Source organism: Lichenostomus cassidix, chromosome 21 (assembly GCF_008360975.1).
Source record: "Lichenostomus cassidix isolate B80296 chromosome 21, HeHo_3.0, whole genome shotgun sequence".
Taxonomy (NCBI): Eukaryota; Metazoa; Chordata; class Aves; order Passeriformes; family Meliphagidae; genus Lichenostomus; species Lichenostomus cassidix.
Genome location: NC_139501.1, coordinates 2,786,117 through 2,811,104, shown reverse-complemented (window position 1 = coordinate 2,811,104; position 24,988 = coordinate 2,786,117). Strand labels below are relative to the sequence as shown.

At 44.3% G+C, this 24,988-nt stretch overlaps 1 protein-coding gene across 1 annotated transcript; it reads left to right on the top strand.

Moving 5' to 3' along the window:
• Nucleotides 1-1,215: 1,215 nt before the first annotated feature.
• Nucleotides 1,216-23,702, top strand: MMEL1 (membrane metalloendopeptidase like 1). Its single transcript, XM_085079854.1, has 23 exons — nucleotides 1,216-1,723; nucleotides 1,868-2,031; nucleotides 8,321-8,380; nucleotides 9,005-9,166; nucleotides 9,577-9,657; nucleotides 10,311-10,406; nucleotides 10,670-10,788; nucleotides 11,408-11,473; nucleotides 13,669-13,803; nucleotides 14,187-14,276; nucleotides 14,522-14,658; nucleotides 15,116-15,209; nucleotides 16,082-16,210; nucleotides 16,478-16,576; nucleotides 16,954-17,037; nucleotides 17,305-17,408; nucleotides 17,940-17,998; nucleotides 19,070-19,189; nucleotides 20,289-20,422; nucleotides 20,836-20,901; nucleotides 21,870-21,965; nucleotides 22,244-22,320; nucleotides 22,685-23,702. The coding sequence occupies exons 1-23, from the start codon at nucleotides 1,674-1,676 to the stop codon at nucleotides 22,782-22,784; spliced, it is 2,322 nt and encodes a 773-aa protein (XP_084935980.1). The 5' UTR covers nucleotides 1,216-1,673; the 3' UTR covers nucleotides 22,785-23,702.
• Nucleotides 23,703-24,988: the final 1,286 nt, after the last annotated feature.

Sequence of the window (24,988 nt, the reverse complement as noted above, 5' to 3'; positions counted from 1 at the left end):
TAAGAATAAATACATTAAATCTAGAAGAATAACCACATTAAATCTACAAAAATAACCACATTAAGTCCTGTGAGGCACCTTGCCTATTGCAGTGCTGTGAACCTCAACCAGGTAGATCCTACTCAGAGCCAGCTGGGTTGTAAAGTAAGAGTAAAACTGCTCAGCAACAAGGAAGATTCACATGAACACAGGAAAACAATCTGTGCAAGCTGCAGAAATTTCTGCAAACAGAAATGAGAGATCCCTGAAATCCTAATTAAATGTATAGCTTTGTCCTCAGAAGTGACCCTGCCCTCTGCAGCTCCTTTTCCCATATGGTCACCCAGGATCTGCACCTGCATTTCACATCCCTGTGCTCTCCCACTCCTCCTCGGCTGGTGACACAGAATTGCTGCCTTCACACTTGGCAGAAGCCTGAGATAACATGACTCTGGGGAAAATGAAAAAAAGGGGGGGAAAAAAGGAGATTCTCACAGGGATTTGGAGGTGGAATGCTGACTGGGAGAGGAGGCTTGTGCTCCTGGCAGGAGGAACTGGAGTTCATTGTTCCCTACTCGTGGAACACTCTGTGTCCATTCCCAGCGCACAGCACTGGCTCAGAGGAATCTCTACTCTGCCCTCAGCTCCTCCTGAACTCACCCAAAACTCGCAGTGCAGAGGCACAACCTGAACATTCCTGCTGTGAACTTTGTTTGGCAGCGAGTGACACCAGCTCGGGGCGAAACACCCCAAAAAAAAAACTCGGAAGTTTTTTTGCTCGGCAGCAAAACACCCCAAAAAAAACTTTCCCTTGGGAAGCTCGGGGCAAAAAACCTGCTTCCCAAGGGAGATCCATGCCTTCCCTGCCTGTGCTTCCACTGCCTTCCCCAGCTGTTCCCAGCCAGATTTCCACACAGGAATTGTGTGCACTGCCTGCCCCAACCCATCAATCAGCCTGTTCGCACACCCTTCTCCCCTCCATCCCACCCCAAAGCGCTCTGGGGAGCCACGGAGCTCCAGCAGGTTTCCCCCTCTCCCGGGGGAACAACCACCGAATAACCGGCTGGCATTTCAGGGATTACAGAATCCTGGGGAGCCGGAGAGCTCCAGCAGGTTTCGGCACAACCACCGAATAACCTGCCGGCGTTTCAGGGATCCCAGAATCCCGGGAAGCTTGGGAGAAGCCGCTGAGCCGCTCAGCCCATCCCATCCCATCCCATCCCATCCCATCCCATCCCATCCCATCCCATCCCATCCCATCCCTCCTCCCCCGGCGGCTCGGAGCATCTCCCCGGCGCTGGGAAGGACTCCGGGCTGAGCTCCCAACGCTGAGCATGGCAGGGAAAAGGCTCGGCGAGCCGCAGCATCGCTCAGCCCCGAACCCCAGGAGCATCCCGCCGTCCCCATCCCTCCTCGGCGGAGCCGCTCCAGGGCGCTCGCACCTGGAAAGATCGCAGCTCGGATTCCCTGCCTGCTAACAGAGCCCTGCCGAGCTGCTCAGCGCCTGGAGGAAACCCTTCCCAGCGCCGGGGACACTTTGGGAGCGGGGAGTGGAAGGCGGCATTTTTCCGCCCCCTTTCCCTCTCCGTTCGGGAGAAAGGAGTTGCCCAACCTGGTCATGAGACTTTTCCACACTTCCCAAAGAGGCTCCTGAAGTTGTGGCTCTGCACAGCCCCGCCGAGCTGCGGCAGGAGATGGAGAGCGAGCTTGGCAAATCTGTGGACAATCAAATGGACAAATACATGTAATAATTCGGAAGTTTTCTTTCTCTCCCTGCCTTTTGTTCCGCTTCCTTTTTTTTTTTTTTTTCCCTCCCCGGTTTCTCGTGCGTTTCTCCCCGCGCTGATGCAGCCGCGCTGTTAACCCTTTCTCGCCCTCCCCGATTTAGAGTTACAATAATGGGGAAATCAGAGAGTCAGATGGATATTGTGGAAAAATCGACCAAAGCTGGGAAGAAGCCCTGGAGCTTTGTGGCCATCGGGCTGGCTGTCCTGCTGCTCCTCATGACTTGTGCCGCCGTCGCCCTGGTGATCCTCTATGCCAGCAGCAGAGGTAAGAACCTGGCAATCATCCTCCTCTTCCCCCTGCAAACAGCACTAAAGTCCTTTCCTCGCAGAGCTAAATGACAACAAAAATACAGGGAGACCATGAGGTCACCTCTGTGAGGGACTGGGCTCTCTCTGCCTTGCTGCCAGCTCAGAGATTATGTTGGCTTTTACTTAATTTTTTAAATTATGCTGCGTAAGACTCTATGCTTTTATTTATTTCTATGCATTTGATTGAATTCGGGGCTGTTTTGACCAAGCTGATGCGCTGGTTTAGAGGGAAGGTGTGTGCCTGTGTGTGAGAACTGACATTTCCTTATTTTATACAAGCACAAGCCAAGATTCATTATTGACAGGGCTTTTTAAAGCAACAGCTGCTTTAAAACACTTCTAAAAGCAACCTCCCTGAAGGGGAAATTGCTTATTACAATGTGAAAGCTTAAAAAAAAAAGAAAAAGAAAAAGAAAAAAGAAAAAGCCACTTGCTGCTGAGGAAAAGGAGACTTTTAAAATATTCCATCAGGCAGTTGGATCTCTAAGTGTGATTTGCTTCAGTGACTTGAATGCAAATATCTTGCCAGAAACCTGCCATTGAGGCACATCATTCCGAAGTGTTTTGCCTAAATATTTGAACTGCAGAGCACACTTCCCAAAACCCAAGTTTTCCCACTGGCACACCAAGTGCAAAGTCACACTTTCAAACCCTGTGAAGCATCAAACGTTTGGGAGCAGCTCTGCCTCGTGTTTGTCACTTCCATTAGAGCCTCCTGGACTGGGAGCTGTGCTAAAACACTGGGGAATAAAACTAAAGTAGGAACAGCCAAACTGGAGCAAGGCTCTGCTGTCTCCTCACGCTGTCTCTGCCTGCCCTGCTGCAGGGAGCTGCATTTTCAGCACTTGTGAGTGAAAGGCTGCACAATTCTGAGCAATAATTCATGGGAAAAGCCTCCTTATTGTTCATTCCTTTTGCTACCAGCAGCTGAACACAGGACAAAATCTGAGTATTTGATATTCATAAAGTTCATCAGAAAGTTTATCCTGTTAGCTCAGGGGATGAGAGGAAAGAAATTCCCCAGGGTCAGGTCCTAGAGGAGGAGTTTCTGTATCAAACAGTGAGCTAGGCAGGGTTTTGCTGCCTGCCTGCATAAAGGATTTGAGAAATCTGCTCTGCATCACTTGCAGGGTCCAGGCAACCCAGAATTCAGGTATTTATGATATTTGCCCAAGTGTTGCTCTCACCCAAATCCAGAGGCAGCCTGTGCTCACTCCATTTGTTTAAGGAAGGCTTATCTGTGACAAAACAGGTCTAAAACCCAAATATTTTTGCAGCCTCCTATCTGCAATTCAGCTTTCCCTGGCAGTGTTTCCCAGACCGAGCCCTGAGTGCAGAGCTGCTGTTCTACCTGCCCTGGGCTGGTTCCTCACACCTCCCAGGTGTGTTCAGCTCTGCCCTGGAGCCACTTGGTGCCTCTGTCCCCATCAGGGATCACAGCTGGAGCTGTAGGGAATTTCAGGTGGCAAATGAGCAGCAGGAATTACCCATGCACTGCCTGGGTCCAGAACTGAGACAGAAAGAGCTCTTCAGACTATTCCTGCAGCAAAAACATCTTTTTTTCTCTCAAAAAGTTTTGTTCCAATGCCCCCCTTGGCTCAAAAACATCTTTTTTTCTCTCAAAAAGTTCTGTCCCAATGCCCCCCTTGGCTCTGTTTTGCTGTCCCACTTCAGCCCATTCCCAATGCTCAGCCAAAAGCCTGAAATCCCCAAGGGAAAAGCACCTCTGGCTCAAAGTTCTGTCACTTAAATCCCACAGAACAACAAGAAAAAAAGAAAAAACCAAATGTGTCTGAGCAGAGTTTGTGTGATAGAACCAACATTGCTATCCTGGGATTTTTTGATTTCTGATTTCATTGAAATGTTAATTTTGGAATGTGTATGAGACACTGGGTTGTTCACTAAAAACAGATTCAGATTTCTCACTTCACCTTGGTACACCCTTGCTCAGAATGACACTACCCAGGCTTCCAAAAATAATTTTGTTTAGCTTGTAATTAGGAATTAAATTAGAAAATTAAAGCATTGCCTGTCCTGCCTTGCATTCACTTAATTTTTTTTTAATTCATGAAGGCATGTTTGGGCTTTGTGGTTCAGGGAGAATATTTTTCTGCTTGTATATAACTTCCAGAAGAGTATTGTGGTGCATGAAACAGGCTGTGGGTTCAGCAATAATTCCTGGAGTTCTGGTAATGCTGACTGGGATTTTTATCTCTATTGCCAGCCAACAAAAACACTAAAACTCTCACAGCAGTGCAGCTACAGAGTTCTGGACACAATTTGGAGGGTTTTTTTGACATCCAAGGAAGTTTTAAGACCCTAAAGAACTCCTGTCTAAGTAAGCTAAGAGAAAATAGAGGAAGAATAAAGTAATATTTGGGTGATCCTAGCAGGGGAAGCAGCCAGGACAGGGTTTGGATCTCAATCCTTCCCTCACACCCTCAGCCCCATCTCAGCACTCTTTTCAGTATTTTTCTCAGTATTTCCTGAACTCCAAAGCTCATCACTGGCTGGAAAGGTCACAGCCTGAGGAACATCCAACATCTCCACACTCATTTCCACATCCAACCACTCAGCAGCTCCTCCAGGCAGCTCAGCCCCAAACAACTTCCAGCCTCACCTAACTGCTGCTCCTGTAATCTCTGGTTGTTCGATTGGCTTTCTGGCTCCCAGGCTGCCTTCTCAAGGAGGAAGAATCCCAGATATTTTTGTGTCTGCACCCTCCAGGTTGTCCCTGCTGGCTGTTAGGAAGGTCATGGCACTCTGCTCTGTCCCCTCCAAAAAACTAGAAATACAAACCAAGCAGCACCTTGTTCTGGGGAAGGATTAAAAATTTTAAAAAAATATGAAAAACACAAGACAAAAACCATTTTCTCCGGCATTTCCCATGCTGAATGTGATCGTTGTGCAGCTGAATAACAGATTTCCAAGAGCCTGCTGAGCAGCAGCAGTGTCTAAACTGAGGCAGGGCTGTGGCTGAGCTCTGCCTCCTCTCCTCTCCTCTCCTCTCCTCTCCTCTCCTCTCCTCTCCTCTCCTCTCCTCTCCTCTCCTCTCCTCTCCTCTCCTCTCCTCTCCCTCCTCTCCTCTCCTGCCCAACTGTCCTTTGACGTCAGGAACCTTCATTAACGAGGCAGCTATTCAGGGGAGATGGAGAATTTCAAGAAGTGGAAGCTAACACACAAGTCATGGTGACATTTGGGTGACAAGACTCTCCCCAGCCGTGGTCAGATGGAGCTCCATGAATGCAGAGCCTTAATGGGGAGTGACAGGCCAGGCAGGGCTGCAAAAGGGGCAAATAAACACACAGTTTACTGATTCCCACACAAAAATGTCCCTCAGCCATGCTAATAATAGGTAAGATATCCCAGGAAAGGCAGAATAAAACTGAACTCTTGTGCTCTGCACTGCTTTGGAAGATGCTGACATCTGGCCCAGGCAGCCCTGTGTGACAAAAAAACCTGAATTTGGCAATCATGCTGTTTGTCGCTGCTTTAACAGCAACAAGGGCAGCTTGCAGTGCCAACAGCACTTCTGCAGAGGAGAGCTGACAAGCAGGGAAGGTGCTGAGAGGTAAAAGCTCCCACGTGAGGGCCTGGTGACAACTGTGGCTCTAATTGTCCCTCTGTGTGACATCCCCAGCCATCTGTGCTCCTCCAAAGGCTGAACACAAGCTGTGTCCTCCAGAGCCCTGCTGAGGGCTTGGCTGGGCTTTTGTTCCCTAAAAAATGAGCTCAAATAAAGCCTTGGAAGGTTTGGAAAGGATTGTCACTGCAAAGGTGGGCTGCTGAAGGGGGATGAAGCCATCCAGAGATCCCAAAGTCATTGTCACCTGCTGCTGCCACCCAGGAAGGTGACAAGGCTCAGTGGCTTCTTGTGAGGCCAAATTAAGACAACAAAATTGTCTGCAGTGAGCCCAGGGGGTCTGAAGAATGTCCCAGCTCTGCCACCTCTCAGGTGAGTAGTTCACATCTGGAGTGTTTAATTTCCCTCATTTGCTCCCATTTGGAGAAGTCCCACAGCTCAGGTCGTTTCATTAATCTCCATTAAAGCTTCTCCTCGCTGATCAATCCTCTGCTGCTGCTGGATCACACTGCAATGGATGTCAAAGCAGGAGCCTCTCTGTCATTGTAAATCAACCTGTCAGCAGTGCTTAACCAGGCAGGAAAATAAATATAAATACCTGAAAATAAATATAAACACCTGTATTTCTGCTGAAAACTTGGGCTGCTGTTTTAGAGAAGTGGTTTGAGAAAATAAAGGGCAGAATTGTGGAGCTGAGAATGCAGAAGTGGTTTTTTAAGTTCATTTCCAGTTTTTGGGAGGTGACAAAGCTGCAGCCAAGTGAGCAAAGATGTGACCTTGTAAAGCCAAACAGGGCAGGGCTGGACATACCCAGAGCCAGGTGCTGAGGAATAAAGGACAGAATTGAGAGAGAAACAAAGGAGACACTTTTCGAGGTAAACTGAGAGTTCTCCCCCAGCCATTTCCCATGGTCTGGGTTTGGGGCAGAGTTTCAGAGCTCTCAGTGTGCTCTGGAATTGCAGAGCAGCTCATCCTGCTCAGTTACAGCAGCACAACCAGAGGGCTTGGGGAAGGCAGGGGAGCTCAGAGCTGTTGGGTTGCAGAAATTGAAGTGAGACATCGTCAGGTTTTATTAAAGAGAGGAGATTTGATTTAAAAAGTAAATAAATACATAAATAAAGAGAAGAAAAATAGGCTTTCTGAGTCCTGCCTGATCACTGGGAAACAAAGAGACAAACACCACATTCCTGCAGTACAATGATTTCTTTCTCACCTTGCTCTTTGCTATTGCTCCTTTTGCCCTTGAACTACTCATTTCTTTTCCTACTCCTCATTTCTTTTCCCCCTTGGAAAATACCCTAGGTTTGATTTTGCCAATTGTTTAATTACGAGAGAGTTTAAGAAACTCCAAAAATTAGGCATAGCTTCGTCCATCGTAAAAAAAATCCCATCAAATGCTGAAACAAACACCTAAAAAATAAAATAAATAAAAATAAATAACCGTCTATGTGAAGCTGAAATATTTTTCCCCATATTTTGCTCCTCCCCTGCTCAGGTTGCCAGACCCCAGGCAGGGCAGGACACACAGATTTTCTCCTGCAGATGTTCTCCCACCCAGCACAGCCACGCTCAGCTGAACCCTCAGCATTCCCCAGCACAGTGGGGGCTTTTTATGTCGCTTCCACTGATGAACTTCAAAGCCCTCTTTTCTCCCCCACTGTTTTATTTCTCTCTGAATTACTGTAATCTTGTTTGCTCTCATGTAAAGCACTGACTTGCATTGAAAGGATTTTTTTTTTAAGGAACTCTTTTCTGCAAACAAGGATCAAAAAAAAAGCTTTGAAAATGTGTCATTCTGCTGGAAAGTGTCAAGATTTTGTTTTTCAGTGTGGAACCACATAGTGTCTATTTAATATAAGTCTATTTAATATAAGTGGATAGCAAGCTAGTAAACCAAGACATCCAGCTTCTCAAATGGGAAATTAAACCAGCAAAATGAATTTCCTTCTCCTGCAGGAGAGCAGTGGAAGGATTTCACAAACCAAGTCTGAACACTCAGAAATTGAATAGCCAAGATCAGGACTTTACTGGCGTTTTCCATGCTCATCTGAAGGCAAAACAAATTCGAAAACAAATCCACAGCCTCCTTATTTCCACACTGCTCCATCAGCCCAGGAAATTCCACATTAGGGACAACCTCCCTATGAGCAGCAAGGATCAACCTTAACAAATGAAACTGTGGCTCAACAAGCCTGTGATCAGCTCCCCCTCCCTAGCCCACTAACACCTGGAGAAATTAAAGTCATTTCTTTCCCTAAATGTGCTCCTGGTGACTGAAAGCAGTGTGGGAGCAGCTCTGGGCTTTTTGCCCCCTTGTTTAAACCTCTGAGTCTCAGTGACTTTGGAGATGCTCAGAGCATCTTCACAGGTTGTCTAAAAAAGGAATCCTGTGCTCTCAGCTCGTGTCAGGAGGATTGTGGAGGCAGTTAGCAGGTACAAAAGATGGTCTGATTCTCCTTCCAGGAGAGATAAAACTCACTGTCAAGACTGTTGCAATGCTGCTGCCAATAAATTTTCCTCAAATGATTTCTTCACGGCTGTCATTTGATGTCCTTGACTGACACCAACACTCACAGAGCTGTCACTGAGATTGGGCTACTCTGGTAGCAATTTCCTCCCAAAATCAATAATTCCATCTGCTTTCCTCCTCCTCTCCCTGCAGGTTCCCTCTATGGCACCAACTCGGGCAACATCTGTACCACCCCTGGGTGTGTGACAGCAGGTAATGGGGTTGGGATGAATTATTTATATGGTTTTATATTTTGATAATTAATTAATTATAATTAATGCAGAGGGGAGGTTTTATGTGTTGTTACTGAGCCTGAAGAAGAGAGAATTCAGAGTTTAAGGCTGAAGTAGATGAAGAGGAATGAGATTTCCCCTTGGGTAAGGAATATCAGTCATGAGGGAGTAGCACAGGAAAATTCCAGTGTGGCCAACAGAGTCTGAGTCAATCCACAAGGACATGGATTGACCAACACAGTCTGTGTCTATAAGCACAATAAAATTCCCTCTAGACTGAACTTGCTCTCTCATGGGGCATTCACCTTTCTATTTTTGGCATCTGCACCTCAGGAGAGGTGAGATTCCAGCAGAGATGTTCCCAATAGCCCCCTGGAAACTCTGGTTTCTTGGGCAGTGCCTAACCTGGAACTCTTCCCTGTCAGACCTCGTGCTCTGGGACAGCTCTTCTGCCATTCAGATCCGTTTTTAAGCAGAAAATAGGATTTTAAACATCATAATACATGGGAATGAGTCTTGCCAAGCAGCCCCTTGACATTCTCCAGCTGTCCCAGAGACCCCTGGGCAGTCTGTGGAATTCAGCTCTCCACTTTTGATGCCCCAGCTGCCAGAATCATCCAGAACATGGACCCCACAGCTGACCCTTGCAAGGATTTCTACCAGTATGCCTGCGGGGGTTGGCTGAGCCGGCATGTGATCCCAGAGACCAGCTCCAGATACAGCATCTTTGACATCCTCAGAGACGAGCTGGAGATCATCCTCAAAGGTAGGAATGAGGTTACTCCATCCTGAGCCACCCGTGTTGAGTTTCAGACAGAGAAACAAACGTATCAGAGAGAGAAATAAACATATCAGACAGAGAAATAAACTCATAGTGAAGTGTTGATTGGGATTTTTTTCTCTCTGGTCCTTTAATTTCTACATCTCTTACTACACCCGTTTTGAACACCCTCTTCCCACTAAAAATCAGCCAGAGGTGGTTGGGAATTAACTCCAGAAGGAGCAGGAAAAGCTGTCTGGAAGTCCTTCCTCCTGACATTTTCCCCACTAATAGCTCTAGTTTCACAGTCATTGCAGCCTACAGGTGTTTATCACAGCCCTGAATCCTCGGGGATTTCTGTAAAATGATCAAAGCTCTCCTGGGCAAAAAGCTCATGGCAATGGTTCCTTCCCCAGGTGTGCTGGAGACCTCAGACCAAGGGGACAGAGAAGCATTTCAGAAAGCTAAAATCCTTTACAAGTCCTGCATGAATGAGAGTGAGTCTCTTCTCGTTCCATTGATTCCCTTGGTCAATATTTTGAATACTGAATATTGAATGTTTTGAATTTTATTCTTTATTTTATAGCGTTAGTTTAAAGCTTACTTTAACGTTTTTTAACTTTAAACACATACATATATATACATATATATACATACATATACATATATATATACATCTATATACATATATATAATTATGTAAAAATAATGTTATTTAGTAAATGGTGATATGTTGTTATTTTAACTTTACATGTTGGTTTTTATTTAAAATTAAATTTTTTTGTGGGACACATTGTGGTTTTTTACTTTTTTGTATTATTTACTAAGTACACTTTGGGTTTTGAGTAAAGACAACTTTATGAATGGGTTTGTTTTCATGTGATTCAAAAGTACCAATGTTGTGTTGAGAAAAAATCCATTCAAGGTCTGTCTAACCCATTCAGTCCAAATTAGTACTGCAGCCACACAGGTATTTTCATTCCTTTTCTGAAGACTAATACAAGATGCTTTCATGATCTCTCTTATTATTTACCATGATAAAAATCTAGTTGCAAATTTAAGTTGTTAGGCCCATTATCTTTTTTTCCTGATTTTTTTTTTTTTTTATGAAAGCAATAAAACAATACAGAATTTGTTTTTCCTCCCTCAGGTCTTATAGAGCAGAGAGATTCCTTGCCTCTGCTGGAGGCCTTGAGGATGGTTGGAGATTGGCCAGTGGCTTCTGCAGACTGGAATAAGACCAAAGGTAATCCTGGAAAAGCTCAGCAATGTGCATTTAGAATTATTTACTGCACTGGGGAGGTCACTGTCACCCAATTAAATCCTCCATTTTCAGTTTCTCTTCATGAACAGAAGTCAGGGTGTCACACATTTAACACTCATTGATCTATTTAAATAGATCCAAACCATTTCAGCAGCCAGCTTGTGCACTGCACACCTTCAATCAGTCTGACACAGAATGATAAATTATGTCTATTTTCCCTTTTTCCCTTTTTTTTTTTCTCCCAGAGCCAAGCTGGAGCATGGAGGAAAACCTTTCCATAATGAACTCCAGGTTTAACAAACGTGTCCTCATCGACATGTTCGTGTGGAATGATGACCGAGATTCCAGCAGACACATCATTTATGTAAGAAAAATTAATTCCAGGGAATTATTGATATGCCAGAATCATGAGGGATAAATATTTACACTGCAGACAGATCAGCTTCCCATAGAACAACAGTGGCAAAACGTAGGCAGCAGCTCTGTACCCCAAGTGACAAATCAAAGACATGTTGGGAAATGTTTTATGGCAGCATGATTTCTGTTCCAGCAAAAGAAATAAAAATCAATGGAACTTTGCTGATTTGCAGCATTTAAGGGCTGTCAGTTCTCGTGACTTACAAAAATGATGGTGAGGTTTAGTATGCAGCAGGAAACCATGGGTTTAAAATATGCAAAGAGTATTGCAGAGTTTGTTCAAAAAATGGTTGTGCGGGAATTCCAACCCTTAAATCAATCAACTCAGAAAAGTTACTTAATTATTTTTGGATCTCAATGATTTCTGAAAGATTTTGGTTAATAACCCACACTGAGATCCACCCTGTCCTCACCTGGAAACCCAGAGACAAGAGTTGTACCTTCCACCTCCCCCAGATCTAAAAAAACCCAAAATTCTCAGAGTGTTTGGCGATGGTGCCATTCCAACCCTTTGCACAACCCCAGTTTCTGTTCCCCACTAACCAGAGAAATGCATTTTCCCTCAGATTGACCAGCCCAGTTTGGGAATGCCATCCAGGGACTACTACTTTAATGGGGGCAACTATCAAAGAGTAAGTATTCCTTGGGTTTGATTTTCTCTGTGCCCCTAAAACAACATGATTACTTATCCCTGTGCTCTGGAAAACCACAAAATATGAATTTTCATGGCATGCAACAATCAGAATTAGACTGTGACATTCATTGCTACATTTTTTTCCTAATTGAGCCAACATTTTGTAAAGTTTACAAAAAGACTGAACAACTGTATAAATGTCAAGCCTCCCCAGAACTGGCCAGCTCATAAAGAGGGTAATGAGAAAATAAAATCATGTTTTATAGCTTAGACAGTCTCTCATTTTGAAGGACAGCTTCACATTTTCAGTGCAGGCAATTTGCTTGTATCTTCCTCCAAATCATTGATGCTCAGCAAGTAAAAATCTGCTGCCACTTACTCTCCCCTTCCCCCAAAATTACATGAAATTGTGAGAGATTATTTTTCTAGCTGCTTTTCTCTGCCAGTGCTCAGGGCAAAAACACTGATTCTGCAAAAAACACTGTTTCTGTAAATACACAGAAAGTTCTTGCAAACAGAGCCAGATAATTTATCTGTTTCCAAGATGAAAATATTGCTTTAGTACATTTAATTTCCCCTCAATTATGCCTTGCTAACAAAGGGTGTTTGCAGCCCAACATCAAACCAATTTTCCTAACAAGAATGGAAGGGAAGACAGAGGGACAACAATCAGCATTTGAGACTCTTTTGTCTCGTGGTTGTAAAGGCAGATGAAAACATCAGTGGGAAGAGTTTTCCTCTCACTTCAGTCTGTTTAACTATATTTTATATCTAATAAAGCTAAAATATAGCCCTGGGGGGTTTATAGGGGATTTTCCCCACACCTTCTGGGCACCTTTAGGAGCTGCCAGCTCCTGGGACAAACCAATCTCCAGGAAGATTTGCTGGGAAATGTGGAGAGCTGCTGACCCAGGAATCTCCCCTGCACCACCTCTGAGCAGCACTCAGAGCAGAAAAAAGGGATATTTGTGCATTGAGGCATGAAGGTCAGACCTAGATGGACTTGGAGGAGGTAGGAAATCAGGTACAGTGAAGAGAGGATCCTAAATTAGCAAAAGAAAACCAGTTCTGCTCCATACAGCTTTAATTTGAAGGCTTCAAGCAGGGGGGCTGAGGCTGTGCTTTTAATCCTAATGACCAAGGAGGAGACACAACCCCTTTTTATTTGTGTTTACCAGCTCGCTGCCCCCAGACAATGAGCCCAACTCTGATGACCCAAACTCCCCCTGTGCTTAGTCCAGCATCTTTTGGCAAAAACTCCTCCTGAGGCCTGGGGGAGTCTGGCCTGATTAAGGCCCAGCATTCAGCCTAAAACCACAAATCATCATCTCTAAGTGCCCAGACTCAATTTCACCACAGTCACTGTGTTTATTTGGCCTCCAAGGACTGTGGAGGAAGAAAAGCACGTGAGGAGAACAGGTAGCTTCAAGTTTTTTCTCTGTCAGAGATCAGCACTCCCTCAAATATCTTTTCAAGACCTTTCTGAGGTATAAATCAGTCAGAGAATAACTCCCATCAGGAATAAAGCAAAGGTGTCACTGGGAACTGTCTGGAACAGAGCTTTTCTTTCAGACACTAAAACCAGACTTGAGAAGATTTATGGTATTACTTTCAGAGAACTCAGACCTTCCCTGTCTAGTCTGTAATTTTGGATCACTGTTCCCATAGAGTAACTCAAAGCACGGAGCTTTCTCTTTGCCCAAGCAGTAATTCTAACCCAGAATGGCAGGGCTGGGTGGCACAGGGAAGCAGAAAGTGTGTTTTGAGACTGCAAAATGCCCTGCAAGGTATTCATGATAAAGAGAACAGCTTGCTGAATAAGAGCTGTGAAGGTGGAGTACAGAAATAGTGAAGGGAGGCTGTTTACAAGGGCCTGGAGTCACAGGGCAAAAGGAATGGGTTCAAACTGACACAGAGGAGGTTTAGATTGGATATTGGGAAGAAATCCTTCCCTGTGAGGGTGGGCAGGCCCTGGCACAGGGTGCCCAGAGAAGCTGTGGCTGCCCCTGGATCCCTGGCAGTGTCCAAGGCCAGGCTGGACGGGGCTTGGAGCAACCTGGGACAGTGGGAGGTGTCCCTGACCATGGCAGGAGGTGGCACTGAATGGGGTTTAAGGTCCTTCCAACCCCAACCAGTCTGGGATTCTATGAAATGATGGACAGCAAACCTTTTCTGTTGTGTGTCTGAGTGCAGGTGAGAGAAGCTTATCTGCAGTTCATGATCACCATTGCCAAAATGATCCGGGAAGACATGAATGTGTCCAAAGATGATTCCTTTGTCCAAGAGGAAATGGCCAAAGTCATGGAGCTGGAAACAGAGATTGCAAATGTGAGTGGAGAGATCAAGAGCTCCTCAGGATGCTGTGGGGGGCAAGGGGTGAGGGGAAAGAGTCTCTTGCTGGTTTGGGCTGCAGTTCTCAATGTAGCAGAAAAACCACAGCCCAGAAAAATTGGAGGAAGAGGATTTTTTTGGGACCCACTTGGCTCAACACATCCCTGAAACGTTATTGAACAGGGGGGACCCAAGTTCCTGTAGTGAATTTTTGAAAGTGGCAATTAATTTGAAATTAATTTTGAAAATTAATTTCAAAAAATTATTTTCCTTTTCCCAAAAAAACTGGTTTACTTGCACATTATTGGAGTGTGCATGTGATTTCAGCCATTGATATTTCTGCCAGCTGATTCCAGTAATAACCTTGTGAATGTCTTCAGGCCACGACCCCAGCAGAGGAAAGGCACGATGTGACCTTGTTGTACAACAAAATGACCTTAGCAGAGCTGCAGGAAAAGTTTGCATTCAATGTAAGTGTTTCACTAGCAGTGTCATGCTTCAAGTCTCTTAATTCCATGCCAGTTGGAAATGCCTTTGTGACTTTATCAGTGCTTCAGCAGAGAGGTATAAAATCATTCCCATTCTTAATTTTGTCTTCTGAGTCTCTTAAAAAGCTTTTTTAAGCAACATTCAAGGTCATGAGACTGTCAAAAGTCCAGTTACTGTCAAAAGGCACTTAAACAGCCAACATTGGAATGTCTCTCTGTCTGCCTAGGAATTTAACTGGACCTTCTTCATCCAAGGCGTCATGTCTTCAGTAGGTGTTCAGGTGGACCCAGAGGAAGAGGTGGTTGTGTATGGAATGCCTTATCTGCAAGAGCTGAAAGCAATTATCTCCAAGTACTCAGCCAGGTAAAGAAACCAGACAGTGTGCAGGGCAAAATTCATAGAAGTATTGATGAAATGTCAATTAATGATCCCCCTTGATAGTTCTGAGCTCCTGAGGAAAAATGACAGCTCTGTAAAATACAGGAAATGCCTTTGGAGGATTTTAAAGTCCAAGTGCTGCAGTACAAAGTGTCTCACTGCTTGCTTAGAGAAGGGTAGATGGGAAGAAAAAAATACATGACAGGCTTAGCTCTTGTTACATTGCAGAAGGAATAAAAATAAGAAATTAATCTCAAAACAGACATGACAGCTCAGTCCTCAGGCTGGACGACTGCAGTTCAACAAGATTCTGTGAAACCCAGGGCTGGGCAGCAATTATTTCCTTCTTTATCTCCACCCTAAATTGAGATTCCCCTCTGTCTGCCTGCACCAGAACTGGATTTTTACAGGGGATTGAGCTCAGCTTTGCTTTCCCACACAGCACCATCCAGAACTACCTTATCTGGCGGCTGGTGATCGACAGGGTCAGCAGCCTGAGCCGGCGCTTCAAGGACGCTCGGGCCAGCTACAGGAAGGTATTTCCTCTCTTCCTAAAGAGGAGAGCAGAGCTGCCACCAGTGCCAGTCTGGTCAACACAATAACCATGTCAGAGGGTTGGGAAAAGATGTATTTGTAGCTCCCTCCTAACCCAAACCATTCTGTGATTCTGTGATTCCATCGTGTCATCCCCAAATGAACCCAATCATTACGTCATGTAATCCCCAAACAAACCAATCATTACATCATGTCATCCTCAAACAAACTCAATTATTCCATCACATAATCCCCAAACAAACCCAATCATTACATCATGTAATATCCAAACAAACACAATTATTCCGTCATACAATCCCCAAACAAACCCAATTGTTACATCATGTAATTCCCAAACAAGCCAAATTATTCTGTCACATAATCCCCAAACAAACCCAATTATTCCATCATGTAATCCCCAAAAAACCCAATCATTACATCATGGAATCCCCAAAACCACCCAATCATTCTGTCATTAAATCCCCAAACAAGCCCAATCGTTACGTCATGTAAACCCCAAACAAACCCAATTATTCCATCACTTAATCCCCAAACAAACCCAATCATTATATTATGTCATCCCCAAACAAACCCAATCATTACATCATGGAATCCCCAAACAAACCAAATCATTCTGTTGTTAAATCCCCAAACAAACCCAATCATTATATCATGTAATCCCCAAACAAACCCAATCATTCCATCATGCAATCCCCAAACAAACCCAATCATTACATCATGAAACCCCCAAACAAACCCAATTATTCCACCATGGAATCCCCCAACCAACCCAATCCCAGCAGTGCAAACCTCAGGGTGGAGCTGCCCTTTAGGCAGTGATTTGGAAGGGCTGATGCAGGTTTTGGTGCTGCAGGCCCTGTATGGCACGACGCTGGAGGAGGCGCGCTGGAGGGAGTGCGTGAGTTACGTCAACAACAACATGGAGAACGCGGTGGGAGCCATGTATGTCCGGGAGACTTTTGCTGGTGAGAGCAAGAGGATGGTATGTAGTTTACCCTTCATACTACTGTACATCCACAATGCCCACGGGGTTCATTCCCTCCTGCCTGAGCTCCCTGGTTGCTGTCTGGGGAAGTCATCCAGCAGTGAAGAAGGTGCAAGAACTCATTAGTGGTGTGCTTTGAAATGCTCAACGCCATGGTTTGGAGCACAGAATTTGGGGACAATTCCAGCAGGAAGCTTTTCAGCCCTTAGCTGTGCCTGGGGGAATGGTGTGTGAGTGATGAATGCCTGCCTGGCTCTGTTTTAGGTGAGAGATTTGATAGAGAAGATCCGCGAGGCGTTCGTGGAGACTTTGGATGAGTTGCAGTGGATGGATGAGGCATCCAAGGAGAAAGCTCGGGAGAAGGTCAGAGACAACGAGGAACTTCGGTGTTTTCTCATGGATATGAAATATTTGGAATTTTGTAGTAGCACCATTTCCAGTTTCTCTACAAATGAGGGGAATTGACTTAAATTGTCATTATTATGCTATAAAATTGCTCTTTCCTTTCAATCCTTTGTTAGCCCACATCAACCAGATGCAATGCAATCCCTCCAAAAAAAACCATTTACAACTTTTAATTGACCTCAGGACCATTAGCACCATTCCAAAACCAAGAAAAAACCTCAAACATTTAACTATTTTTTATTGAAATACTATTGAAACTTCAGTAAAAACAACCCAACAACAACACACCAAAAAAACCCACAATTAAGAGGAAACATTCAACTCTTTTCTTCCAGGCAATGGCAATCAAAGAACAGATTGGCTACCCAGATTATATTTTGGAAGATCACAATGAGAAACTGGACCTGGAATATGCCAATGTAAGTATTCTGTGCATACCTCACTAGGTGAGATTTTTTCTCAAAATAAACATCTGCATTTACTTTCTTGCCACTGGAATATTTTTACCTGTGCAATTGCCCTTTCGAAGAGCATTAAAATGAGCATAATAATAAATAATTGGTGCAAAGAGCCAACTATTCAGTGAAACCATGCAGCCAAAACAGGCTTTAGAGGACATTCAGTGGAACGAGGAGTTCCTCTTCCTGCTCAGCTGACCAGTGTACTTGGATCCCCTTTTTCTGCAGTTAAACTTCAGTGAGCACAGCTACTTTGAAAACATCCTGGAAAACCTGCGAGCTGGAGCCCAAAAGAGCCTGAAAAAACTTCGAGAGAGAGTTGACCAAGATATGTGAGTCTGCAGACAGAGCTACAGACACAACCTGAATTTTGGGTTGATGGTGGGGGTGTTGGAGTCATGCTGTGGGGAGCTGGGAATGCCTGTGGTGGAGATAATCCAGGAATTAAAAACAATTCTAAGGTAAAGTGAGCAATGCTTTTCCCCTGGAATGTTGTGTGTTTGGGATGAAAGGTGACCGTAAACAAGCTAACAGGTATTTCCCGGTGTCAGAATTTCTTTACAGCTGTGATCAATCCCACCTTTTCCCCTCCATTAATCCTTTCCTTATATAATCTCCTTAAAAGGATTTTCCTCCTTGATGAAAGGTTTTTCCTTCTCCTAATAAGGAAATTATATTTCTTTATATACCCATATACACATTCCTTGAAATATATATATTACATATATATATATAATCCCTGCAAGGATTAAATCCTTACAACCCTTTCCTATATACCTTGAAGTTTTTAGCAATAATTAAATTTCAAAAATGTCTTTAAAATGAAAAAACCATGACTAACTGTGTGCAACATTTATTTTTAGATGGATAATTGGAGCTGCAGTGGTCAATGCATTCTATTCCCCCAACAGAAACCAGATAGGTAGGTTTAAACTCTTTTTTAGCCAGCTTTTATCATTAAAAAATTAACCATTTTTATCCAGAGGCACAGATTATAATCAGCTTTCCAGGCAGGCAACTCAGGTCTTGATGCCACCTGGTTCCTCTCCAGCTTTGTCCTTATAAGTCATAGAAAAGTAACTCATTTAAGCAACTTGGAGATGAATATGCATGTGAAAAATCCAAGCACAACCACCCACAACAGTGTGTATGTCAGTTAAATCCTGTTTCTCCCTGTCTCTAGCTTGAGAAAACAATTTTCCACACTGCTCTGTCTGACTGCTGTCTGCCTCATGTATTTCTGCACAAAGTTGTATGGATCAAACCTGTGTGGCCAAAAAGGTTTTTGTCTCTGAATGAACTGCTTGTGATATAATTTCAATATCTCCCTTCATAAGAAATATCTAATTAGAGTGAATCACTGCCAGTCTGAGTTGCTCTAGAAGTATTTATGCTTTTCAGCTTGTGTAGAAGGGATGAAAGGCAAATCCCATGGCTCTGGGTGAGGTTTTGCTAGCAGGCTGAGGCAGAGCAGATCTCCTACATTCTCCCTCAGATCCCACTGAGTTCCCCTCCTGCTCTGCAGGAATCACTGCTGGGCATGTTTTACACTCCAAGAGTTGTTGGTACCAGCAGATGATTTCTAACCTCTCCCCAACTCAGCTAAAGCAATAAAACCTCCATTAGTTCCCCCATAAAATGGCTCAAACACACCAACTGTGCCTGTCTCCAAAGCAGAGCTCCTAAACATTCTGTTCTTGACTCACTGCAGCAAACATTGTGGACCAAATTAGCCTAAACTCAATGGAAATGCTGCTTGGGTCTCAAACAGGGAGCTACTGTAGCTGCAGATGTGCTAAATTAAACCTTTATTAACTTGTCATTTTCCATTTATCCAGAGAGAAACCATTTCACACGAGGCATGAGCTTGTTTCTAATCATTTTATATTTTATGTTCCTCCCTGACTCTTACACCAAGCAAACAATCTGTCTGCTGAGGATGTAAAAACAAAGCCACCTTATCATATTTCCATTTTTCTGCCTGTCTTTGCAGTTTTTCCTGCTGGGATTCTCCAGCCTCCCTTCTTCAGCAAACACCAACCCCAGGCCTTGAATTTTGGAGGGATTGGGATGGTCATTGGGCATGAGATCACTCATGGCTTCGATGACAATGGTGAGATGACTGTGAAAACATTGTTATTTCAGCTTTAAATATGGCATGGCAGGAATTGAAGTGTCAGGCTGTTGGGATTGCAGATCCCTGCACTGTCACATCCCTGCACTGTCACATCCCTGCACTGTCACATCACTGTCACATCCTGCTCAGGAGCACGAGGAGCACACTGGGAACACTCTGTGGAAGGTTCTGCAGGGAATGTTTCCTGAAAGGAGCACAAGAGATGAGCAGATGTTCAAAATAAATGGAGGCAATGGCAATTCTCAGGGAAAAAAAATGTTATATTTACAGCATCATCGGATCAGAAACACAAAGCAAGCCGATCCATGGGCTCCTGAATACAGTGAAATCTCTGAACAACTTTTTTTGGGATAGAAGAGCTGTCAGTAGTGCCTTGAAATCCCAGGAGACACTGTTTTTCAACCCAAATGCTTGAAATAAATTGACTTTTTAACTTTCTTGAATGCCATGTAAAAGACTTTGGGGGAAAAACTCCCTTCTGACTCTGCAAGTCAGTAATTTCTCACAAGGGTTCTCTTCAAAATGCTTTTTTTATGCTCTTTGTGTTGTGCAGATGGCACAGAAACACAACACAGCCTCAGCAGCTGAGTTCTAGAGCAAAGGAAAACCTTTTTTCTAGCCAGAGAGCCAAGAACACAAACTCCATAACAGCAATTCCAGCTTTAATTCTCTATAAACCTCAGTTCTGTCATGTGGACATTCAGAACCAGCACCTCAGACACCTCAGAGGTGAGGGAAGGTTCTGTTACATGATGTCTGCAAAATCCAGACATGGATTTTCCATTTTTTTATTTTTTTATCCCATTTTCCGTATTTTATTTGGAAATAAAACTATGCCTTAGTGCTGTGACTGAAGTCAGGGCTGCTGAGTGAACAGGAAATCAGGGAATAACAGAGACCACAATTCCATTCCCTTGTGACAAAGAGAATAAACTGTGCCAAAAACACTTTAGAACACCTAAATTCAAGGAGAAAAAGAGGGAAGGAGTGCAGGTCCAGCATCCCAGGTGCTACACTGGAAGAAGCTTTAAAATCTTGCTCAAAATTCTTGTTTTTCCCTCGGGTTTTCCCGCAGGCAGGAATTTTGACAAAGATGGGAACATGCTGGACTGGTGGAGCAACTTCTCAGCGCTGCATTTCAAGGAGCAGTCCCTGTGCATGGTGCACCAGTATGGCAACTACACCTGGGAGCTGGCAGGGGGACAGAATGTGAGTAAAAATCACAGCTTGGGTTTGCACAAAAATCATGAATTTAACAGGGAATGCCCATGGAGGATGAGGACATCTTAAGCACAAAGCCCAGCTGCTCCAGGTAACTGTGCTGGTGACAAGGCTGTGACAAACTGGGGACACTGGTGTGGCTCAGAAAGCCCAGGATGTGTGTGCAGTGCTGTTCTGCCCAACAGCAGCCCAGGTTCTGTCCATGTTACATTTGTGTTTATTCTCTCTGTTGGAATCTGCAGCTCTCACCCTGTTATTTTTTAAATTTCATTCTCACAAAGTCACAGCTTCCCTCTGCTGCTGCAGGCATTTGTGTGACTGTGCTTCAACCTGTGGCTCTTAGGGTTGCTGATTTTACTGATTTTACTGACTATGGAGTAAATAAATGATTATTTTCACAGGTCAGTGGCATAAGCACGTTGGGAGAAAATATTGCAGATAACGGAGGAGTCCGACAGGCTTACAAGGTAACTCTCAAACACCCTGTGAGTTGAATTTACCTGTCATCCAGCAATGAGGGGACCTATTCTGTGCTAAAAAAAATTGACAATTACCATGTTATTAGCATATCCCAAAAGATAAAGCCTCCATTATACATCTGGAAGCTCATAGCCCAAGGCTTGCTGCCATTCTTGCACCCAGGAGCAGCCAAAGGTGGAGCTCAGGGGTGAGCAGGAAATGTTCTTCCCTGCTAAGAACCCTAAAAGATGTCACAGCAAAACCTTTGATCTTTGGTAGTTTGAGTATGGTGTTAATAGAACATCCTGAATTTGCAGAAATCTGAATTCCAACCCTGAGGGACACCATTCCAATTAATTACTTCATTAGGATTGCTCTAAAAGCCATTGCAGATGCTGAGGAGCAGTGTGGGGTGACATGAACTGCCTGCACGTGGAATCCATGGATGTTCTATGGGGTTGGATCTATTTTTACCCTCAGCTCTCCCTTTTGTTTCTTGCTTTGGGACTTTCTCAGCCCCAGAGAGGCTGCAGAAACAGAATGTTGGGAATTTAGCAGCTTGAGGGCAAATTAACTTGTCTCCTTCATGTCAATATACCTAAAAAAAGCAAATTGGCCAATTAATGTGTAACAATAACAGATAATGGGTTTAACACTGAGCAAGGTTGTTATCTGTTCTTTTATGAGCAGTTACCTGAAGAGAGAAAAATCATCACTAGAGCAGCAGAGGAGACTTAACACCTTATTTCTAGATATAAATTCCTGTAGAAAGAGTCTGTGAAGTCAACAGTGCTTATGCTGACAGCTTTTTCATAAAATTCTCTGTACTGTTTGTATTAGAGAGGGAATATTCACAAAAGTACAGAAGGGAACCACATTGATTCATTCATGGGGTGACTAAAATCCCTCCCCAAAAAACAGCATTCAAAATCCACCTCCTGCTGCTCCTCTGAGCTGGATCTGTGATCATTTCCAGGCCTATTTGAAGTGGCTGGAGCGGGAAGGGAAGGAGCCAAAGCTGCCTGGACTGAACCTCTCCCACAAACAGCTTTTCTTCCTCAACTTTGCCCAGGTGAGAACACCCAGGGCTGTGCCTCAGGCACTGGGATTTTGCTGGAGGGAACACCTGGGTGACATCAAGTGCTGATAGATCTGCCCCAGAGCATCAGATCTTGATGCAAGACCTTGCTAAAACAAAAGCTAATTAGTAAATAATTGCATCCATTCTGCCTCTCTATAAAATGTACACCAGTGATATCCTAACAAAATGGGATGGAAAACCAGGGAGAAGATTCCCAACATGAATTCCCTTTAATACTGACCCACTAATGATCCATCCTCCCTGTCCAGGTCTGGTGTGGTTCCTACAGACCAGAATATGCCAGTCAGTCCATAAAGACAGACGTTCACAGCCCTCTGAAGTACAGGTGGGTTTGGCTCATTTATTAATCTACAACTCATTCATTTAACCCCTTGCACCATGACAGAGTTTGATAACACACGAGATAAATCCAGAGTGACTTCCAGATTTTCTCCCACGGCCTGTAGGACACTGCTGGAGAGCACATGCCAACACCTGGTGAATTTGCCAATCCATATAGGATGGAGCAAAACTAAACCCACTCTGTTCTGGCATTTCATTGGTCACATTACCTATATTTCCTAAATATCCCATATTGGGAACTCTAATCAATTCTGAGGCTCGAAACCACTTTCTGGACAGGCTCTGTTTCCCAGCAGATCCAACTCCCTGCCCTGCACCATGTGAACACCTCCCTTCTCTCTGTTTAGGGTGATGGGCTCCTTGCAGAACTTCGAAGCTTTCTCCGAGGTGTTCCACTGCAAGAAGGGCACAGCCATGCACCCCGCAGGGAAATGCCGCGTGTGGTGACCCAGGTGACACTCTGGTGACACCGCCAGCAGCTGGTGGCAGGGATGTGCCTGGTGGTTGCTGCTCACCTCAGCCAGGGCTGCCGGGCCAGCTGCTGCAGTGAGAGCTCTCCCAGTGGCACTGGGAAGCACAGGGGACACCCAGGGACACCCAGGGACACCCAGGGACACCCAGGGATCACAGGGATCCCAGGACTGATGGACTGCTGAGCCCAAGGTGTGTTCCCAGGCAGAACGACTGTTTCCAGTGACATCCTGACTGTTACCAACATCCTCATCAGGGTTACAAGGACTAATTCCTACGTGAAAACAAAACCAACAGGCAACCACAGATCTATTTTTCAGACAGGACTAATAATTTTAATATGTCAGCTCCACCTTCTGAGGCTCAGCAATGCTGTCTGAGACGTTCCACTGCTCCATTTCCAGTGTTCTGCTTCAGTTTCTGGTGCATTTTTTCCCCCAGATCAGCTCAGAGCTGGTGCAAACCCTCGTGCTGTCTGTGCCTCTGTCCTTTGATCACTGCTTTGTTGTCACAGTTGCTGTTTGTCGTGACATGTCACACGGTGAGCTCTATGTCGAGATGCCTGTTGCACTCTCCTCCTGCACTTGAGTTCCTCTGCTCCAAAGAATCACCTTCCAGCGAGGCATCACTGCAATTATCACATTTTAGGAGTACAAATTCTGTCTTTATGGTTAAATTACAGGGTACCACCCTTCAGAGATATATTTAAAATGATGCTTATTCTTGTAGAAAGTGTATAAAATACCTTTTGCCAAATAGCAGACATGTATCCATGGAAACAATTAAGCTGGTTTTAATCCTGTGCCTTTTTATTTTGCCATAGGCTATTTTTCAGTATTTACACTTGAAAATGTAACATGTATTAATTTTTAATAAAATTTAAAAGAAAAAAAACTACAGTAGCTAATTAAGCAAGGATTTCCCTGTGGAGAGGTTTGGGGGGGGGCTTTCCTTGGTAAGCATCCTACTATAATCAGAATATTTTAAAATTCCAGCACTTAATGGTGAGTATTAAATACTTCTTTCCAGCTCAGGAATCACTTGAAAGCAAGGCAGAAACTGCCTGTGTGACTCTGCAAAACCAACGAGCTCTGAAGATGTGCCATTAGAGCTCCTGGCACATGCAATTATTAGGGGATAATTAAAATGTGCCTGGGAGGGTTTAATCCAAGTGACCATCAGAAGCCATGGGAATTACTCTGTTTTTCATGGAAGTTTATCCCATTCCCACCTGCAGAAGATTTCCCAGCTGTCAGTTAGTGTCTGTGCCAAGTGCACAAACTCCAACCTCCCCTGCCATGCCCACTGACGCTGTGCTGTGCCCAAAGGTGAGATGAGAGACCCCAAATCCCCAGGAAATGCCCTGAATTCCTACTGACCACTGCATTCCTTCTCCCCGATCAAAAAATGCTCCAAAGTTCTTCACCCAGAGGTGTTTTGCTGCACTTTAGACTCGTAGGCAATGAAATATCAGAGAAGCTTAATTACATACTTAGGGAAAGAGGGAAGATCCCGATTGTTTCCCAGGAGGAGCCTGAAGCCTTTCCTTCTCTCATGCTGCCATCTGGTGACAAATCCGGCTGCAGCTCCTGAAACACCAAAACTCACATCCAACAGCAGCAGGTTTGAGACTCCATCGAGCACACAGTTAGTGCAGACATCAAACATTGCAAAAAAAATTCACTTTTAGTTGGTAGATTGCTGGTCCTGGTTGATGCTGTCCCTCTTTCCACCTCCCAGATTTCCCAGACCTGCTCTGTGCCTCTCCAGATTCCTTCATATCTCCTTTTATAGACAATTCTGATAACTAAAGCTTTCTATCCTCACCAAATTCTTCCTTAAAAAATATCCACCCGGATGCTCTTCCAGAATAATCCTTTTCCTTAAGGTAAAGCCAACAGACACACAACTCAGAGTTTTCCCTTCTGCAGGTACCAGGGAAGAACTTTCACAGGGAGAATGCGTTTTCATCAATAAAAACTTTATTTTTAATCACAGTGGACACATTAACTTCCTTTACCAAAAGCCACATGGCTCCTGCTGTGCACAATTCCTTTCCCCAGCAATATCCTCTTTATTCCTAAAACCTAAAAAATCTATACAAAAATACATTTGGAAACTGTGTTGTGTATTAATTACACGGAATGTTTAAAATGGTAAAAAGGCAGTTTTTCCCACCA

What these genes read in the sequence shown, in the direction of transcription:
- MMEL1 (XM_085079854.1), top strand. Translation starts at nt 1,674, where the DNA reads ATGGAGAGCGAGCTTGGCAAATCTGTGGACAATCAAATGGACAAATAC. An exon ending in GCTGGAGATCATCCTCAAAG is followed by an intron (nt 9,167 to 9,576) that starts GTAGGAATGAGG and finishes TTCCTTCCCCAG; the next exon opens with GTGTGCTGGAGACCTCAGAC. An exon ending in GAGAGAGTTGACCAAGATAT is followed by an intron (nt 17,409 to 17,939) that starts GTGAGTCTGCAG and finishes ATTTATTTTTAG; the next exon opens with ATGGATAATTGGAGCTGCAG.